The following is a 20025-nucleotide window of genomic DNA, read 5'->3' on the forward strand; positions in this document are numbered from 1 at the left end:
TTTTTTGAAATGTATTTCGGCATTATCTTATATCTACCAGTATTTGAAAGGAATATGTGAGGCTCATGTTAAGCACATCCTGTTTGAAGCATATTCCACAGTGTTCTATCAATTACAGCTGGCTCATGATCTGGTTGAGCAGATTAACCCTCATCTGTCTCATGAGCTGCACACACATGCACGCACACACAAGCTGAGCTGCTGGCCTTGTAATATATAAATATATCTGTGATGTTCCTGTAAAATTTTTGTAGCTTCTGAATTATTTAAGTCACTCCTAGCACAAACAAAGACACATATTTAAAAAAATATCGTATTGAGTAATTTCAAATATGTTGTGGTAGAGCTTTAGCATGCTGGGTCTTTTATGTTTTACGATAACGTAAGTTATATTTCATAGTTTTCATATTGTAACACTGTGGTAAAACACATACCAAAAAGGATAGCATTTCCTCTTTGTATATGCATGAGGACTTTCTTGTATGTGCGTGTACATGTACTGTATGTGTGATTGAGACTCCTTCTTCTGGTATCCTGGTGGGAAGTTGAACAGCTGGGCGCTAAGCAGCTTTCATCGTTACAGAAGCTGGACGTCCCAGTCACAGGCCTACCCACCCCCCATCCAATGGTTACTGTCTGAGACCCCCAACCCCTAAGTTTGCCTTCTCTATTGTACATAATGTGGCGGCCAATGCTCAATCACTCAATCACCAAATGTGCAGACGTATGTTCATGATGACACTATTTGGCATGAGTCATTATAGAAAGTTGTGATGCTTCAAGAGTTTGTGAGAAGAAATGAGGCACTACTGATGGAAATCGAGCACTTTACTATATAGCTCATGTATCACAGACTGAACAGAGGGACTTCATCACTTTTCATTAACTCTGCTTGTATTTTCCACCCTGCCCCTCTTTTGCTCTGTCTGTCTCTCGCTTTCTCACATACACACACCTCTGGATAAATGTGGTCACATTTGCCTATTGGCACACGGCCATCTGTCACACACAGACTGAGGGATCCAGCCCTTATCCCAACAACCAAATATAGTCAACTAGAGCAGCAAAGCACACTGGGCCTGATCCCCACTGTCCCCTTTCCTTAAATGTAACGCATATAATTATTGTACACAAAAATTTACGTGCATCTTGTTGCTGTCTCCCTGTGTGTGTACTTCAGAGTGTCGTTCGCTGCCTGTGGCATCCAAAGCTCAACCAAATAATGGTAGGAACTGGGAATGGACTGGCCAAAGTCTACTATGACCCAGTCAAAAGCCACAGGTATGTGTAGTTGGTGCAATTTTATTTGTCATTGCCTTAACAGGACTAAAAACAATCAAGTGATTTTATCTTCCTAACTCGTAACGCTATAGCTGTTGACATGCTATAGAACTCTCTTATTGGAAATATACATAAATGGGTCGTCCACTGCTCAGAAAGTTGGTGATTCAGTTCCTGGCTCCTGCAGTCCACATATCAAGATGTCCTTTGACAAGACACCAAACCTTAATTGCCTCCGTTCTATCATTGCATTAGTGTGCATGAATGGTAGAATTGCTCTATTTGTATGCATAATATCAAAGTGTATATAAATGATTGAATGTTAAGCGCCAACATTGTTAAGCACTTTGAGTGGTTGATAAGACTAGCAAAGCATTATATGTGCCCAATGCAGATAAAATAACTGATATTTAAAATGCTGTTGTCAAGTTGGCAGGATAAAATATTGGACCCAGATGTTTGGAGATATTTCTCAAACTCAACATCTGTCTTTGTGTTAGTCAAAGCAAATACCATAACTGAATCACTCATTGTTTATAATGTCACTCGGTGCATCAATATGGCTCTTTGTTTGTATTTTTCATGTTTTCCATTCAACACTTGCATTCTGTGATATTAGTCTAATAATATTAGCCTGTAGCTCTATGATAAATTGTGATAAATTAATTAAGCCTCTTCATTTGAATTACTGAGACTTTATCTCTTGTTTTCTGTATGTTACTTTTAAACAGCGTAATTTGTAACTGACTGGCTCTTTTCCAGAGGGGCTAAACTATGTGTTGTGAAGAGCAAGCCGAAAAAGAAACAGGCAGAGACGCTAACACAAGATTACATCATCACACGTAAGTTTCTTGTATATACACACACAGACACTCGAATATTATCGAATATAATCACTCGAATATTTATTTTAAGTGCCATATCTTCTAAGGAAAATGGAGTCACCACTAAAGAAACTTTAATTATCTTCTGCCCCCTTGCCTTTTTATACATGGCCTGTCATTACACACATCACCTTTAATCAGTAAACAATGACTGAAGCAATTAGTGAAGTGCCCTCTAGCGTCCCACCAGTTTAGGTCATTGTGAACCAACACCCCATCTGGTCTGGACTGCTTCTCACATGATATTACGGTGAATAGATGCCAACAAAACCGTGTCAGGAACTTCTTCCAAGTGCATGGTGTGACAAATGGAGCATGTTACAAAGAACATAAAGAACAAGAATACTAAACGCAACCAGTCCAGGCAGATGGCTGCCCTCCCTGAGTCTGGTTCTGCCTGAGGTTTCTGCCTCTTAAAGGAAGTTTTTCCTTGCCATTGTCACCCTGCCAGTGCTTGCTCTTGGGGTGATTTGTTGGATCTCTTTAATAACTCTTCGGAGAGTGCATTGATGTAACTTTTTTATGATTTGGCACTAAATCATAAATTTGAATTTGAATTTAAACTTGGTTACATGCTGCTCTATTGCTTCTCTTAAGCATACTCCTACCAATCTTCTACTGGCAGCTTTGTGAGAAATAGGAGTATTCAGCGCTTTAACAGGCCCATTAGCTGATGGAGTAGGGTGTGGATGAGTGGATGGACACCCGCAGGGCACTGTGCCATGCAACAGCCATGTGGCGTGCAGTTACAGCTGATCACGCTAGGAACAGCCTCCTCTGGCGTGATCTAGCACACACACCACCCCTACCTGTCATCCTGTCATATCACCAACACACGAGGCTATCATCTCTTTTGTGCGTGCCTCGCACTCCATTGCCCCCAGACTGAAGTCATGAACCTCCACGGACTGAACAGCTGTCATTGTGTTGTCGCTGAATGGCTGCTAAGATGACACAATTTAGACGCCATTTATTGTTTGGGCTGCTGAAGCCTTTTCAGATCCATCATGTGATTTCATTGCCATGCCAACAGGGTGTGAAGTAGGCAGGCATTTGACTGACACAAGCAGAGAGTGACGCACTTGGTGCCCTGTCACTGGAAAATTAAAGGGGACAGGAAGCAAGTGATGGCCCATTGAGAAAAGCGAGGGAATCTGTTAACAGTAACCTTTTTGCTTAATGTAGCGTGGAGGAGAAGAATTAACACTAAACAGCGACAGGGCTCCTGAATGGAAAATCACTTTATCTGGCCCTTTATAAAGTGTCTCTTTGTAACCTCTGTGGTGAAGAGCTGAACATACACTTATTTTACACAAGCACAAATGGTTGCGCACGCACACACACACACACACACTTTCTTTCTCACACACCATTGAGGGCACTCATTCACACTCATGGACATGTTCACTCGCACACTCATAGATTTAAGTGCTGGAGGCCTTTATTGTGATAGTGCTCACAAAAGTGTGACGAGTGGTAGAGTAATTGTCTGAATCTAAACATGGGGGATATAATGAATATGGTGGTGTGCACTATGGCAGAAAGAGTACACAATAGGAGAGCTGCTACCAGGGATTAACAGTTGTGTGTATTTTCACATAAACACCACTCGCCCCACAAAAAGTGTAGTAATAGGTGAGAATGTGTTTCTTAATTTTCTGAAATCTCAGCTTTGCATCTTTTTTTTTTCAGGTAAGAAATTTACATACATGTGCTGCAAAAACTGAACTTATTTTCAGACAACCTGCCTCTTCATTATAACTGTGTTATTGGAGCTTGTTACCTGAGCAACTTAGTTATTCATGTTCACCCTGTGTGTCTTCAGCTCATGCCTTACCCATGTTCAGAGAGGCTCGACAGCGGAGTACACGTAAACAGCTGGAGAAGGATAGACTTGACCCAAAGAAATCCCACAAACCTGAGCCTCCAGTGTCCGGACCAGGTACTGAATTTTTTTTTTTTTTTTTTTTTTAACAGAAGAAACAAAAAAGAAAACAACTATAAATTAATAGAATACTAATAGGGCATGAGGCAGTTTAAAACATGCCCGTATCACCTCTGCTATTATGATGAGGAAAAAAATGGCTGCTCTGCCAGGCATATGGCTCAAAAGGGTTGTATTTAACCTTTTAAATAATCAATGTCATCATCCAATCAATGTGTGTTTGTTTTTTTTGTTTTGTTTTTTCAGTCACATGTAGTATTTATATTATGCTAATATATCATGAAATGTTTGAATGGATTTTTGGTATATTGTGAAACTGGTAGGAAAATTTAAGTTTAGGTGATGATGGGGAAACACACTCTGCTTGTGCATAACTTAAAATAACACTGAAATGTTGTGCCACTGATTTCAGACACTAGTCTGTCGTCCCACTGCCTTCATATAGCAGTGCATCAACTGTGCAGCTGATCACGGCTCATTTTTAAGAATAGCATGCCCATGGGTGTTCAAATGGACACAAAACAATGTGGGGACAGGATGGAGAGGAAGCACAACTGTCATTTAAATATAAGTGAAGCGGTGTATGGCTACACTGCTACTTTTGTTTTAGCAGTGTATTATTAGTCATGTTTGTAAGTGGACATGGTTGTTGATGTGTTCCGTATTATGCAATTCAGATGAAGTCAAGAGCTATAACACCACTGCTCCCACTTGGCCTCTCAAAGACTCATTGTAGCCTGCTGTTGCTTCATATTTTTAATTGCTGGGACATAATGATTCATTGAACTTTTTCTGGAATCCATTACCAATGCTTATGCTGCAATATACACAACCACAACTATATATAATCAGAGATACAGTTTGAGATTTGTTCCAATAAGCCAAGGACCCAGACAACACTTCCTGCTTCATTGTATTCCAGCTGGCTCTTTGCCGCTGCATTTGGTTGTGTCTTTTCACTTTCACTGTTATTTCACTTAATCCTTCTGTACTATGTCCTGACAGCATCCTGATGATTCCATGGTGAAAAAAACAATCTCACACTCGGAGCCAAAAAATATGTTTGCTTGCAGTTATGGAACATGCAACAACACAGAAAAAGAAATTTACCACAAAGCTATCAAAAAAAAGTATTGTTTCAAAGGAGGCTGGTATTTAAGAATATCAGTGTTTTGTGTGTTTTACTCACTATTCAGAGTTATAAGTCACAATTCTAAGTAAGAAAACACTTAACATTCATAAAAGTGTAAAGAAAGGAACACTGCTTGAATAAATTACATTAGCCCAATACTTTGCATGGTATTGTATATAAGTATGGAAACATGTAGAGTCACAAAGGTTGAGAGGACAGCTGAAAAGTAAATTGAACAGTCTGCAAATTAAAATGTAGGTCACTCTTATGAAAGTAAGTTTGACTACTTGATAACAGGCCAGTGGTTTTAAGATGACAGGCTGTCTACATATTGTTTATTCTTGGTGTGAATGGACTTGCATAACTGCAAGGTAATGCTGGTGGACGACTGAATGCTTACAAGCAATGGAAAGAAGTGGTTCACAATCCTAAACAATCCCAATGCCCAGCTACAGTCGGAGATCGCTTTGTCTTTAAGTGTGTGTGCACGTGCACATGTGTGCATTTGTCTTTGCCTATCCTAACTCTGATCTTATGACAACCAATAATAGCGCCCTGTCTGGAAAGCCGGACGCTTTCTACCCCCAAAAGCTCCGTTAAGAGGAGTCAAGTCCAGCCAGCAGCACAGATGTACAGTAACTCCAGGAGAGATGACTGCAGCTTTTATTTACTGCTTTCTGAGACAGAACTGTACAAGACAGAACTTTATCCAAAGTAATAAAAACCTCATAATGTGATAACCTGCTGCTGTAGTATAAAGTATTGGAAAGGTTTCAGATAGACAATACAATGTCATGTAAAGTCATAAATTCAAATGAAACGCTGAAGTGGACTTCAGTTGTTGTTTAATGATGTTTGATGCTAAATCATGTAATTGTTTACAGAGAATTGTAGGTCATGGTAGATTAGAGGATGATGACATGATCTGGCTGCACCGACTGCCATATCACTTTTCTCCTCACTAGTAACTATCATGCTTCATGATGGGTTTGGTTTCGCTAACTTTTAAACCTTTTTTTTTTTTTTTTTTTTTTTTTTGGAGCTATAGTAGTGTGTGTTGATGTGTTATTAACTTTAAGTGAAAGTTAATAACACATCAACACTAACTCGACACTGCGATCTGTGTGTATTGGTAAAATAGCACATCATACTGAAGTCAGGCATATTGTTCTCCCTCTGAAAAATGCATGTTAGATTGAAAAAATTCTGTCATGCAACATTAAAAGGTGTATTTTTTTACATAACCTTTAACCAAAACTAATCCAATGACCGTGTGTGCTGGCAGGTCGTGGAGGTAGAGTAGCAGCCCATGGAGGCACTCTGTCTTCATTCATTGTGAAGAATATAGCTTTGGACAAAACAGATGACAGCAACCCACGAGAGGCTATTCTACGTCACGCCAAGGATGCTTCAGAGAACCCTTACTGGGTTGCTCCAGCATATAAACAGTAAGACAATATTATTTCTTTTTCGTTTGTAAAAAAAAAAAAAAAAAAAAAAGAACCATCAGCACATCCTGTCCACACTGTTTCTCTCTTACTCACTCACTCATCTTCTCTCATTGCTTGGCTGCTTCTCATTAGCAGTGTAAGCTGAGTACTAGCACGGCTGCCAATGATGTGATAGTACTTGGGTTTCTTCCTACTGGTGTGACATATAAATGTTTGAAGAGCTGTACAGTTTTACAGGTATGATGAGATTAAGACAACTTTAGATCCCAATCAGACTCAGACATTTACGTGTGAGTGGAACAGAACTGTGAGCCAAAGCAAGCAGCCTGGTTCACATAAAGTACAGCCAGCATATAACCTGTAATTCAACATATTGATAATTGTATTAGATTAAATGGTATACACCATTGGTAACAGTTTGCTCTCCCCCAGGCAGTAGGCAAATGGCCGTATTATAATATCTATCTTCTTATTATCTGTCATCTTTCTCTTTTCTGTAAATAACAATTTCTATCCTCTGAAGTTGTTAAATCATAGGTTGCTTTTGAAAATCCCTTTAGGACCCAACCAGAGCCCGTGTTTGCAGAGGAATCAGACGAGGATGAGGAATCTAACAAGGAACCAGAGTGGAAGAAACGCAAGATCTGAAAGGTTTCAACAGCAGCCCATCGGATAGTTGACAGGGTGGGTTTGTGATTTCAGTTATTCACAGTCACAAACTCTGCATAGAACGATCAAGTAATGACTTAAGAGCACAGTCTTCGTCCTCCCTTCTGGAATTTTTACACATCGTGTACACGTATTTATATGCTTGCCAATGTGTTAGCTGTAAGCACATAGCAATTCATCCAACCACTGGAAAAATTCAGACTTTTTTTTTTGGATCGTATTGACTTGATTTTGATCTTTCCAATGCCCTCTCCACCCATTTTTAGAGTTTACTAATGCTTCAAACATCAGCTCCAGATTTTGTGGTCTGGTCTGGTCACCAGCTTTTTTGCCAGTTTGTAAAAAGTAATCTGCAAAGAAATTTTTTTATACTTTGGAATGTGTATATTTTATTTTTCTTTGTCACACTGTATTCCATCTTTAGAATTACATAGGAGTTTATATTCTCTTGTCAAACAGAGATAAATTTTATCCAAAGTGAAATCTTGAGTGACAAATACATTTTTACCAGCTGATCAAAGGGATTCTCCCATAAAATACTTTTGTTTGTTTGTTTGTTTTAAATACAAGGCTCAATTCTAACTAACTCAAACTTGCAGATGCACAGTATACTCAGGTCTGGTCAAAGAGGATGTTAGTTTGGCTGATATAAATCAAGTCTTTACACAATACATTTTGCACAGATTTAACAGATCTGTTAAATCAATGATTCGTTTAGAATTTCATTCTATTCCAAAAATGTATCAATATCTTTAATCTTAGTAACATTTTATGTGGCTTTAAAGAACATTTAACAGTCTTGCTCAGTGAACTGCATGCTTAGTTGACAACTTTTATTTGCTGATAAAGACTATGAGACTATGAACCTTGACTTACGAACATTTACCAATGTGATGATGTAGGATGAGGTTTCATGGTAAGATTCCACCAACAAATTGCATCACATCTCTAAGGGGTTCAAATGCTTTATACCTAAATGTTTAAGATTAAATGTAGGTATAACCACAGCCAGACTGTAATGTTGCATTGTTTCTGCAAAAACAAAAAGAATTGCTCATTTTCTGTTTGATTCCCTTGAATGACCTGTACAGTACAGGCAGATCTAATGAAATCCATGTTTGTGTTCTTTACACAACCTTCCAGAAGACAGCCTCTGCCTACAACATGTGCATAGTCCTTTCAAGTATAACAGTGAGAGATTTTGGTTCAAATGTCTCGCGACAGTACAAATTTGAATCTTACAGAAATGATAAAAGCTTCCACTGATATCTGATGTTGCCTTTTATTGTGAAGCGCAATGGAACGCCTTAAAAGTGTACATCAGCCATTTAGTTGGCTTTAGCTTTTTTATTCTGTGACTTAAAATGGGCGAAACTGTCAAAACAATCTTCTGTCTTTTCTCGCCAACCAAAATTACAAGCAGACAACTGAAAGTCTCAGTGTCCTGGAAAACATGCTGTGTCCATAAAATCGCTAGAAAAAGAAACAAATTCCAGGACAAGAAATATGGGAGGACTAAGATAAAGACTGATGTTTTTAGGAGCTACGAAACTGGAGAAGTCTTCTTCAAGGTCCTCATCGCCAAGTGATGAACCAGTTGCCACATAAGGCAAGCGGAAGCTGACCTCCAGGTACAGGAACTTTTAAGATACAGCACAGGCCTATTAAAGGCCATTTCATCCAGTTAGAAAAACATTTGGACTGGCTCTAACTCAAGAAAAACTGTCTCTACCTACCTTGAAACTACATTTAAGATGGTTTGAGGATGAATATGACTAATTTCAATAGGTTTTTTTACCACCCAAACAAACTGTTCCTTCCCCATCAATTCCAAATCCAAACCTACTGACTTACACTGAAGGAAACGCACAGCTACAATACCTAATAAGGTTCCAAGGTTCGGAGTAATGTCTGTTTTGGACTTTTCATGGAAGTTGTTGACAGAAAAATACATTATGTCATGACACTTTTCCTTTGGGTCCTTTGAAATATTGAAATGTTACTTCGTTTAGTTGTTAGTATTATGACGACTTGCAATTGAAACCAAAACAGCTGATGTACTTCAGCTTACTCACCTTGAGCCCCTGCTTAATGACTCACTGTCAGCTCTTTTCTCATCAGCATTTACATTTCTTCTTTACCGAGTGGAAACATTCTGGAGCGCCTTGATTTACAGCTCAGTGGCGCTTTACTGCTTGCTTTTGTTTACTGTACAACCCCAGGCCGGTGTTCAGGAATGTAGAACAGGAGGGGACGCCACACTACCAAGGCCATGACTCAAATCATCCTCCATTTCACCCAAATTTCATCCCGGATTTTCTTTCTTTCTTTCTTTCTTTTTAAACATGATTGTGAAAACACATTTCCATCAAATTAGCACCATCTGGCACCAATGAATTTTTGGACATGGCAGAATACCGGGAGACACACTCATTTAATAGAAACAAGTTTAATTCTGTAAAAAGTTATAAAATGAATATTGTACAAAAATAAAGTTTGCCGAGAGCTTTGGTTCTGTAACACAAAACAAGTGAGACAACATGGCAGGTTTTTTCTTTTTTTTCACAGAGGTGTTAACACACTAAGGAGTGAAAACAAATGCAATCCTTTCTTCTAATATTAACACTGAGGATTCCTTCGCATCTTTCCTTTTTGCTTGTTTACCATTGCATTGAAAATGAGGGACTACTCGCCAAGGAACAGTTGTGAAGATGAGAGGGCGAGTGGTCACAGTGTACATGCATTAATGTATGGTACTGAGGAGTGGCAGGGCACACAGAGGCTTCTGGAAAGTCTCCTAACTGCACATTCTCATCTGGAAAGGCTTATGCACAAATCAGTTGTTAAAGGGGAAGATGATCCAATTGATGAGGTATGCTGTGATAAAAGCTAGAGTGTTTTTTTTTTTTTTTTTTTTTGTCTCTGTAGTGTTTGGCCTAAATTCAGCTTGATGCAGTGGATTTGTTCTGTGTGCAGAGGGATTACACAGTAAAGCTGGCTGGGTTGCTGCTGGGTGGGCACAGATACCTTGGTCCCTAATCCGCGTTAACATCAAGACCTAGCCGAGGGATCTCTTTGTTACGCTTAAAACAGTTCCCTCGAATGGTCTCGATATGCACAGCAGCATGCCTCCTGTTTTCCTGGATGCAGCATCTGCATTAATTTGGGAAGAAACTCAGATTAAAAGGTTACTACACGAAGGAAGTGTGCTGAGCTCACACATTGTCTTCATATTCTTTTGTTGTTCAGATATTTACATCAGTTTCCTGATGACAGCTGCTACAGTAGCTAGATCTTCCTCAAATTGCCTTTGCCAGCAGGGATATTTGGTTAAGACTAACGTTAGAGGATCTCTTTCAAATCCCCTTTCAGGGAGCAAGACACATCTGTCAGAGCCCAGACAGGAACACAGGCAGTCCCGTGAACTTTAAAGCCTATTGGGACGCTAACCGCTGCAAACCCTTCGCACTGACTTGGTGCAAAGCCAGAGGGAGGTTTCAGGTAACGTTTGCTGATAGGCAGGTATTCTAGCAGCTTCTGTACTCTGTGACTCAAAGGAAGTATCCTAAAAGGCACCTACAGATCTTCAGAGAGACTACTACTCTCCCTTTTAGATTTCATCTCGAAGACGTGACATTGAAGCTATTCTGGACTGTCAGTTTGAAATTACTTTGAAACTAAACAGCAGAAAAAAGTCATTTGCCTCCTTGTAAACATAAAGTAAAAATTATGGTATAGTCAGATCGGTCTAGGTGCTGTGAGGAGAGAGCAACATCTGAAGTCCCCTGACTTAGCATGGTCACATTAGTGAAAGTGAGGTGAATTGTCCAAAAAAGAATCTACCCTGCCGTCTCTGAAAACACTGCAAGACAACAGATCACTTCAATCCAAAAATCTTCTATTGGTCCCCTGTGCTCTGTCACTTTTATACACTCTACACTTGTTTGTGGACTCCTGAACTGAGAAACCCTGGAATCTAAGAGAAGCCAATCAGCATTATTAGGATCTGTATGAGTGAGTGTGACTTTAGCAGTTGTGAAGCGCCTTGTAAAATTTTTGCATGAGAAAATGCTCCTCTTTGGCACCATCCAGGACAAAGCTTTTAAATAAATAAGAAAAACAAACAATTTCTTTCATAAAATGGATTGAAATAAATAACAATAAGTTAATTCCATCTTAATAAATATACCTCTTACACACACGTGTATATATGTATATATATATATACATATATATATATATTATGTATATGAATGGATTTTATGTGGATGAGTTGCACCAAGAAAGTCTTTGCTGAACCTTAGTGTGATAATTCTGATCACTTGGTTCTGAATGTAAATGTCGACAACCAGACTATGCAGTGGAATTGGTTTACACTGCAGCTGAATATACTGCATTTGTCTGCAGCGTTAGGAGCCAGCCATGGAAAAGCTGTTCCAGGGAAAATGAATCTTCCAGAAAAAAACAACAACAAAAACAAAACAAAAACAAGCTAAACATGTTTTTTTTTTTTTTTTCTTTTTTTTTTTTTTTCCCCCACTCTCACCTTATTCAGACAGCACAGTTAGCAAATCTGGAAGTGTAACAGTACTGATTTTTCTGCAAAGTAGAGCACACTTTCTGCGTGATTCTGATTCAAGATCTGGAGGACTGAGTATGAACTGAAATGTACAGTCATCTCCTTTGACATCTCCTGACACCTCCCACTTCCTCTTCGACCTCATGTGCCCATTTCCAACAGCGATTCCTCCCTTTGCAGTACCACCTTGTAAAGGTGATCCTTAGTTCACAGTTGCTGGATGACGTCCATCAGTTTGTCATATGCGTGTAACGTCCTCAGACACAGCCACACTTCCTGGCAGAATGCTTCTTCAGCGTGTGATACACCACATTGTCATCCAAGAACGACAAGTCATCATCGAATGCAATTGGTCGACAGCAGGTGCGAGAGGGCGTGTCTTTGTCCAGCTTCTTGTTGTGTGTGAGGTTGTTCAGGATCTTGTCATAGTTGGTCTCAGCCTCCACGCAGGGGCCGCTGCAGTACCGGAAGATCAGCTCCTCTTTAGTCTGGTAGCCCAGCCCCAAGTCTGTCACATTGAGATGGACCTCCTTCAGCAAGCAGCCTCGACTCTGCACCGATATCCTCTCCCTCCCCTTCTCTCCTCGGCCTCCTTTACTGCCTCGGCTTCCCCCTCGCCCCCGACCCCGCCTTCTGTCACCATGTCCTCTCCCCTCGCTTTTTGTGCCTTCTGTGTTTGCTGCTCCCCTCTGTCTCTGCTCCCTCCGGCCCCTGGAGCCCCCGTTGGGCTCTGATGATCTGCGAAGTCTACCAATGGTAGCCTCGATAAAATCCATTACATCATCAAACTGATCTGGATAGGGACCTGTGATGTCATCTGGAAAACACAGAAAGAGCAGATTTACTTAAATGGATTAAGAAAATTCAATTTAGTGGCGTGAACACTAAAGAACAACTTTTTCTGTTTAGTCTTGTGTCACCTCAACAATATCCAGCAACAGTGTAATCTAAGATTTATTGCTTTCAAAGGATACACTTTAGGAGCAGATAAGATAAAGCTGGGAAGATGGTGGTGATTTGATGAGAGGTGCCTTTGCTCTCCCCACTGCTAGATACTGTCCTATAATTTTACCCTCCTGTTATTTTATCTAATGCTGCAAATTATTGTACAGTTAAATGTAAAATTAATTCATTTTAACTTTATAAAATCCATTTGGAAAGCAAATTAATGGTATTAAAACACTGCACAACCACAACTCTCAGCCTCTATAGGAAATGTGCTTATTTGCTTCCTGGCAGAGTTAGATGAGAAGATTGATTATTAGCTTAGCGCAACGTCTGGAAACAAAGGTAAACAGCCTGGCTGGTTTGGCTGGGAAAAAAAACATCCACCTTCCAACATCTCTATCGATCAATAATGTATACATTATATCTCACTTGTTTCATCAGTACAAGTTTTGTGGCTTGGAGCAGTAACTTTCTGTCTCTTCCTTGGCCGGAAACTGCTCAGCCTTATATTTCAAAGACCAACAAGACAGCAGTATTGATCTTTCATCTAACTCGCTGCCAGAAAGTCAAATAAAATGTTCCCTTTAAATGCGTAAGCAGAAGTCAATAAATGCACTAAGACCCATTCAGTTCAACAAAGCATCTAGCCTGAGGAAGTGTTTGTGCAGGAAAAAAAAAAAAAAAGAATGATGTACATTGTTGCTGTACATACTCACAGCCTGCCATCATATTCACAGAAGAGTTTCCAAAAGTATATCTATGGATACAAATGCAGACAATGGCCATAAATACTGAGAAATGTGCAGATCAGAAACAGTACACGCTGATTTATAGATTAGTCTCGGGTGGAGGAATGCGCAGAGGAGTCCAGAGTTGTTCATATGGACGTGCAGGTGCCCTGCTTTCACTCCCTCTAAGATGGCTCTTGGGAGGATGAGTTGGAGGCTGAAGGTCAAAGGGTGTTGTCAATTCCATTTTGAGATTTGCTTTAGCCAGAGGGGAAGGAAATATCTGTAATGATGGGATGTGGGTATTGCACAAATAATATGGCCAGTGTTTCAACAGACATTACTGCCTTCATCAGGCTGCTACCTCATTAAGTCATTAAAAGGCATTTTAGGAATTTCATGCAGCAGTTTCCTCCATTGATCCACTGGGCTCAGACCAATTCAACCACCAAGAGAGATGCAGTGGGGCATTGTTTCCCATTCCCAACTCTAATTTTAGAATACAGAGACTTCAAAGGCCAAATAAAAAGACCTCTCCACCATCTGCTAGGAGGAGAGATGAAGGACTGAGAGGAAGCCTTGGACCCTCCTTTGTTACACGTTGATTCTATTATAGGGAAATGTCACTCCTATTCCAAACGCCTGCAGGTCTGGCAGTAATAAACTATGTATGAACATCACGAAGACGTATTGTTCTAAAATGAATCAATTGCTCCGACTTAGATTACATTCCCTGTTTGTGCCTGTGCATGGGCGTGTTGAGTGCGTGGTTGTGTGTTTATGCATGCAGGGAGGTGTGCGAGTTGCGGGGTGCGATGTCTGGCAGGTGGTGTTGTGGTTGACGCATCCTCTCTGTTGCAGTGTCACCTAACTCTCCTCTCCTACCTGTTCTTGTTGCAGAGCAGAAGAAGAGGCCATCTGATCTGCCTGCTCTCCACACTTGAACAGGCCGCTGCCTGAGTATCATGTGAGCCAGGGCCAATCTGTTTAGACACACCTGTCCTTTGATTTAGACACCTTCTATTGTATCGCCACTGACAGGCAGGGTGGCTACAGTGTAAGCCTGATGACAGACTGGATTGATGGCTGGAAATGTGAGTGATTCATGCACATTGTGCCTTAATGTTGTTGGAGTCACTGTTTATTTCCTACCAGTATGGTAGTTTACCCAGAGTATGTTCTGTTCAAGAGGATTTTTGGGTCAACGAAAACCCCTCATTTCTGACCTTACATGCAAATACAAAAAAAAAAACAAAAAAAAACTCTTCCTCTCTTGGGGCAACAGTCTTGTTTACACACTCTTAGTGCATTGTTAACTGTCTTGGGTTACACAGCAGATCAGTGATGTCACCACGATCCAAACAGAATATGAGGTGGCAGCGGCCAACATTTGTCTAAATGTTCCATTCCTTATCTAGTTCTTTGCAGCGTTTACATCTGTGGGAAGATGATACAGTGTCACATTGATCCAAACAAAATAAATTCCTGCCCGCTGTTGCTGTTAAAATGAACGTAAACACAGAACTCTCACTTGATGCCTCAGACTTTCCGGTGTTGTCCAGTGTGGCCCGGTTCACACTGCCATCTCTCAAACATGCCATGATTTCTGGCTCTTGGCAGAGGGATCTCAGAGTCACACAGAGGCAGAGGTGAACATAAACAAAAGGGAGAGTGGGTGGTTGGTTGGTGGTGACAACGACCTCTGTTTGGAAGCTGAGCTGCTCATACTTCTATTCATGTCGCTGGCTTGTTTTGACACCAGTATGATGTAAGGCCCAGCAGCAGTAAAACGCAAATTAAGATCTTCCATCTGATAACCTGCCTGACTGGGAGCCTTATCAAAGTGGGACTATCCTCTGGTGGCTCAGCCCACTGGATATCACTTTACATGTTGTTTCTAAAGTCTAATTATTGGCCAGGAACTACCTGTGTAAGATTCATGTCTGAATCGCCTTCTGGATGAAAACGCACCCCACAGCATGTGTAATATGTGGCGCTCAAAACTTCAAGGGTCACCACTGGGCTGTGCGTAAAAACGCAGCATAAACATGTTGGATTCCTCCTCTCCCGTCATGTTTTAATGCATGCAGTGCTAGAAAGGCATGAATCTGCTGAAGTTAAGTGATGGCACGTCACAAAAGATTTAGTCGGAGCAGGCCGTGTTGCCTTACATTGGTTCTCCATTGAGATCTCCTGCAGATTGTGGTCTTCGCGCTGGAACGGTGGCTCTTCGTCCTCCACAGAAAAAGACGCAGAATCAGTGTAGCTGCTGGGGAAGAAAGTCCTCTTGGCTGGCTGAGTGTTTTGGTAGAGAGGCCGTGTAGCAGCAGAGCTCAGGAGCAACAAACACGTGGCCAAAACATCCCATAACTTCATCTTAGACTCAGTTCCTATGAAGAAAGCTGGGTGTGGGGGGGTGAAATAGAGATTTTTTTAATCAACAGTTAGAATATAGGCCAACTTTTGTTTATCAATCCGTCACTACAGTGTTGTGTTGTGTTCACTGACTCAGTCCGTATTAATAGCTATGTGCCAATATTTCAAGACACTATGATCCTCACTGCGTCATTCCTCATATTGGGGTTCACTGTACACACTAATATATATCATTTGAATACAGCACTCAGTGCAATACACTCTTTAATGAGCTTGATGATGTGTAAATACTAAAAAACAAAACAAAAACAACTTTTGCGCGTTAATGCAGCACATACTTTTCCAATTGTAAACATTTGTGATGAACCCGAAGCCTGCTATTTGTTTATGTTTTAATTTATTTGTTTGTTTATTTATGTCTTTTCTGCTGATGGCCATACATTCTTAAGATTATGAGATGAATCATTGCTGTTGTTGTGATAGCAGGAGGGTGCGCCTCACACACACACACACACACTTGAAAAATGCGTTGGTTAAAGCACGCACCAAAGCGTGTTGGCAGCGGTAGCCTAAATAGTGGTGTGAGTTGGCCAGATGGCGATCCCCAAAGCTTACGTGACTCTGTTTAATGTCATGTTGAGTCTGCAATAAATCTAAACAGCTATGCATAGAGATATACTGGCTTAAACATGCTGTGCAGAAAGTCCTGACAACTGTCTTCACAAAAGCGCACGTTGCATTTCTCATTTCGGTTTTCTATATCAGCGCAAGTAACTGAACTGCAGAGAAGCGTGTGTCCTTCGCACACAAGAAGTCTTAAGGATAGGAAAATCTTTTGTCACGCACTCAAATTATTTAAAAAAAAGTCACAAGGCTCCACTTACCTTAAATATGGCCCATGCAGACCTGAAACTCGTTTGGCTCTTGGCGTTAAAATCCAAACAGAAAACGCGACTCATTTAGTGTCCCAAGCTGATTCAGATGGAATGAATCGTTTGAACAGCCACGATCCGATGAAGAAAAGAAAAAAAAATCCCTGAAACGATTTCAAATTCTCTTTGTGTCCTAGTGGAACACCAAAAGCTGAAATACCAAACCAGGTGCGTTTTGCACACTCCGGTCCAGCGCAGCGACCAAACCGCGCGTCTCTCCGCTCTCCGGAGTCCAAAGGTGGGTGTTGGACACAGCCGACCTTCGCGGGGTTTCAGTTGCAGTTGCTGATTAATTGGATGCTACGTTTCCACGTTGGAAATCCGAGCGAGATCCACCATCTCCGGCTGAGAGCAGTCCAATGAAGACATCAGCGTCTCTGGCGCAAACTGTGCGCAAGAATCTGTTTCCCAGAGTGCAACAAGCGTTTCGCCTAAAGCTGCTCAAGCGCCGTAATATCCAAAGCTGCGTTAAAAACTCATAGTCGGCAGCCTTTCACGACATCTCGGCAGGGTAAACAACACAGATGGGGGTATTTATTCTCCATTTTCTCCGGGTCACGTTTGGGTCTATGCGGCTCGATGGCTCTCGACACGCGTTGTCCTCATACTGGACTGAGGAAGGACAGATGTCTGCACATAACACCGCACCGGGCGCACGGAGCCGTTTGGAGAGATTTATAGTGAAGTGCGCTCTGACGTTTGGGGGCAGTTGGTGTCCGCCCCTCTTTTATAGATCCCTGCAAGAGCAAACAGTGAATAACAGAGGTCCCCCCCCCACATCTCCAAACCACCCCTGAAGCCCCGTTTGGAGGAGCGCAGTTTTCAGATGTCTTGGGGATTATGTCACATATCCTGATGTCCTCGGATTAGATTTCAGTATGCGGAATGCGATTTGGAGATGTTCTGTTGCGATGCATGTTTCTAACCTGATCTCCGCGCTCTGTGCGCACAGGTGTCAGGTTCCGTCCGACGGCTGCACGCATCTCAAGTTTGAGTCCCACTTCACTTGCTATTTACTAGAACATATTTGTTAATGCGCGAGGCGAGTTGTCTATTTAGGGCGCAGCGCACAGTTTGATTTTCTAGATTAGCCAATGGGCCGGCATTTGGAGCGCGCCCCAGTCCAAATGCATCGCACGGGAATGCGCGTGCACACCTTGGATCGTCTGGCCATTCGGTCAGCAGTCTGTTTTCAAGGTGAGAAACAGTGCACGCACCACAAAAGGTAGACTGGAGCAGCTCATGTGGCCTTTCCGTCAACCTTCATTGTTTACAAGCTGCACTCGCCTTTCATCTTCTGCACAAACTTCGTTCCGCAGTGTACGTCCTTTAACACCTGAGGTTATCCTGTCTCCACTGCCAGCAGAGATCTTTCTTCCAACAACTCAAACGTTTGCTTCGCCGGGGTGCCAATTGACTTTTAATTGAACGCACGAAATGCTGCTGGAGGCGGCTCCTGGATGAAAGGATGGAAATCCCGGCACTGACACGTTAAATCCACGTTGACTTACCTGTTATTCTTTGGCATTAAGCCTCGTGCGCCCAAACGTCTTGTCAATACATGTTTTCTTTCAAGCATTTCTGCATGCATGCCCTGCCCATCCTGAGAGAGTCTGCAGGTTACTGAGCCAAGAGCTCATTGTATGGATTCCTCTCCTTCCTGTTCTCACATGGCTTGATTGTGCAGACTGACAGCTATCCATTAGACAGATACACCCCTGTGAATCCATGTCATTACTTTTCTTTGAAGCTTGGTGGTAACTTGGCCACATTATTATTGCGCACATTTTAATTATTTTTACATAAATACACAGATTTGCTGTGAAAAATATTTGGGTGTTTTACAGAACAGTTTCCTGTCCTTGGACAAATCCTTTCAAATCGCCCCACCCCGCCCCGCCCACTCCACAATGGGACTATATAACTAAAGCTTTGAAATTGAGTCTCCAATTTGCACAGGTGGCATTTTTGTTTTCATCTTATTTTCTTCTGAGACAAGACATAATGTACTTTCTCCTTAAAAAGTAAACATAGTAATTACATTGTGAAAGCTCCAGTCACAACTTGACAAAGTCATTTGGCATTTACAAGTTTTCCACAGCAACTGAGGCCACTGTTTACTTCTGATATTGAGGTATGACTTCACTGTACTGTAAATGAGCTGTTCTGTCACAACTGAAACGGAGCCTAGTCCCTGTGATTTAGGTGTCGCAGCGAGCCTTCACATCAGCAGCCATAATTCTCCCTGCCCTCTTGATTGCTGAATCATCACAGCAGGTCAGGGTAACTAAAAACAAAGTGGACACACAGCACCACTGCTGTTTGCAACACGATCACTCAACTTAGTTCTATATTTGAAAAAACAATTACTTCCAAAAAAAACTGGCTCAACAGAAGTATTATATTCTTTTGAAAACTTTCTAAAGTTTCCCTGCCAGTGCCTGCTGATATAGCCTCCAGCTCCCATGAGCCTGGACAGGAATAAGCAGGCAAAGGGCATGAATGACTTTAAACATGCAGATATGCATGAATGTCATGTGTACTGTCCTGTTTGGACTCGTAAAGGAATAATGTATAATGATAAGAGTTTAAACAATTAGCCAATTAACCAAAACACTTCTGTTCTGGTTTTGAATGTCATGACGATTTCTTTCCATTTCTAATTTGTTTGGTAGCATAAAACATATTAAATGACTAACCGGTCAACTGTGGCATATTTGCACATAGATTCTTTACATGTCACAGCACAGGACGTGCGGCTGGTGCAGTACACAGCCAGCTCAGAGAAAAGCAGACAGAGGCCATTATTGTTTATTGATATCTGCAGCAGTGTCACCAAAGGATTCCTCTGTGACCCTCCTCTGTCTCATACAGACAGAGTTGTGAAGATAATGGTCACCCAAAATAGAACAATCTTGGAGAGTTCCTTTTGAGAAAGCACTGCACAGTCTGAGGGCGTCATAGGTCCGCAGAGCTGAATACTGGAGTGACTATAATAAATATTAATCTGTTTGGTGGAGACACATGAGTAAGATGAACAGGTCACCACCACATGGGGTGTGAGGAAGAGGCACGTCACCCTCACAAAGGAGCTTTCTTC

The 20025-nt window shown here is 41.4% G+C and overlaps 2 protein-coding genes across 3 annotated transcripts in view; one reads left to right on the forward strand and one right to left on the reverse strand.

Moving 5' to 3' along the window:
• wdr70 (WD repeat domain 70) overlaps positions 1-9908 on the forward strand; it is a 37371-nt gene extending 27463 nt beyond the window's left edge. For both annotated transcript variants that reach the window (XM_029515504.1, XM_029515503.1), the window contains exons 14-18: positions 1181-1281; positions 2044-2123; positions 3991-4107; positions 6528-6690; positions 7254-9908. In XM_029515504.1, the coding sequence (XP_029371364.1) occupies positions 1181-1281; positions 2044-2123; positions 3991-4107; positions 6528-6690; positions 7254-7341 (549 nt within the window). In that variant the 3' untranslated portion in view covers positions 7342-9908. The remainder of the gene's footprint in view (positions 1-1180; positions 1282-2043; positions 2124-3990; positions 4108-6527; positions 6691-7253) is intronic.
• A 351-nt stretch (positions 9909-10259) lies between these two features.
• Positions 10260-17560, reverse strand: gdnfa (glial cell derived neurotrophic factor a). Its single transcript, XM_029515506.1, has 3 exons — positions 16878-17560; positions 15789-16019; positions 10260-12758 (listed from the first exon to the last, which is right to left on the reverse strand). Exons 2-3 carry the CDS (start codon positions 15991-15993, stop codon positions 12199-12201), a joined length of 765 nt encoding a protein of 254 aa, XP_029371366.1. The 5' UTR covers positions 15994-16019; positions 16878-17560; the 3' UTR covers positions 10260-12198.
• Positions 17561-20025: the final 2465 nt, after the last annotated feature.

This window comes from Echeneis naucrates, chromosome 12, assembly GCF_900963305.1.
Source record: "Echeneis naucrates chromosome 12, fEcheNa1.1, whole genome shotgun sequence".
Taxonomy (NCBI): Eukaryota; Metazoa; Chordata; class Actinopteri; order Carangiformes; family Echeneidae; genus Echeneis; species Echeneis naucrates.

Coding starts and splice junctions, on each gene's coding strand:
- gdnfa (XM_029515506.1), bottom strand. CDS start 15,993: ATGAAGTTATGGGATGTTTTGGCCACGTGTTTGTTGCTCCTGAGCTCT. Junction 12,759..15,788: donor GATCTCAATGGAGAACCAAT/GTAAGGCAACAC, acceptor TGTGTTTTCCAG/ATGACATCACAGGTCCCTAT.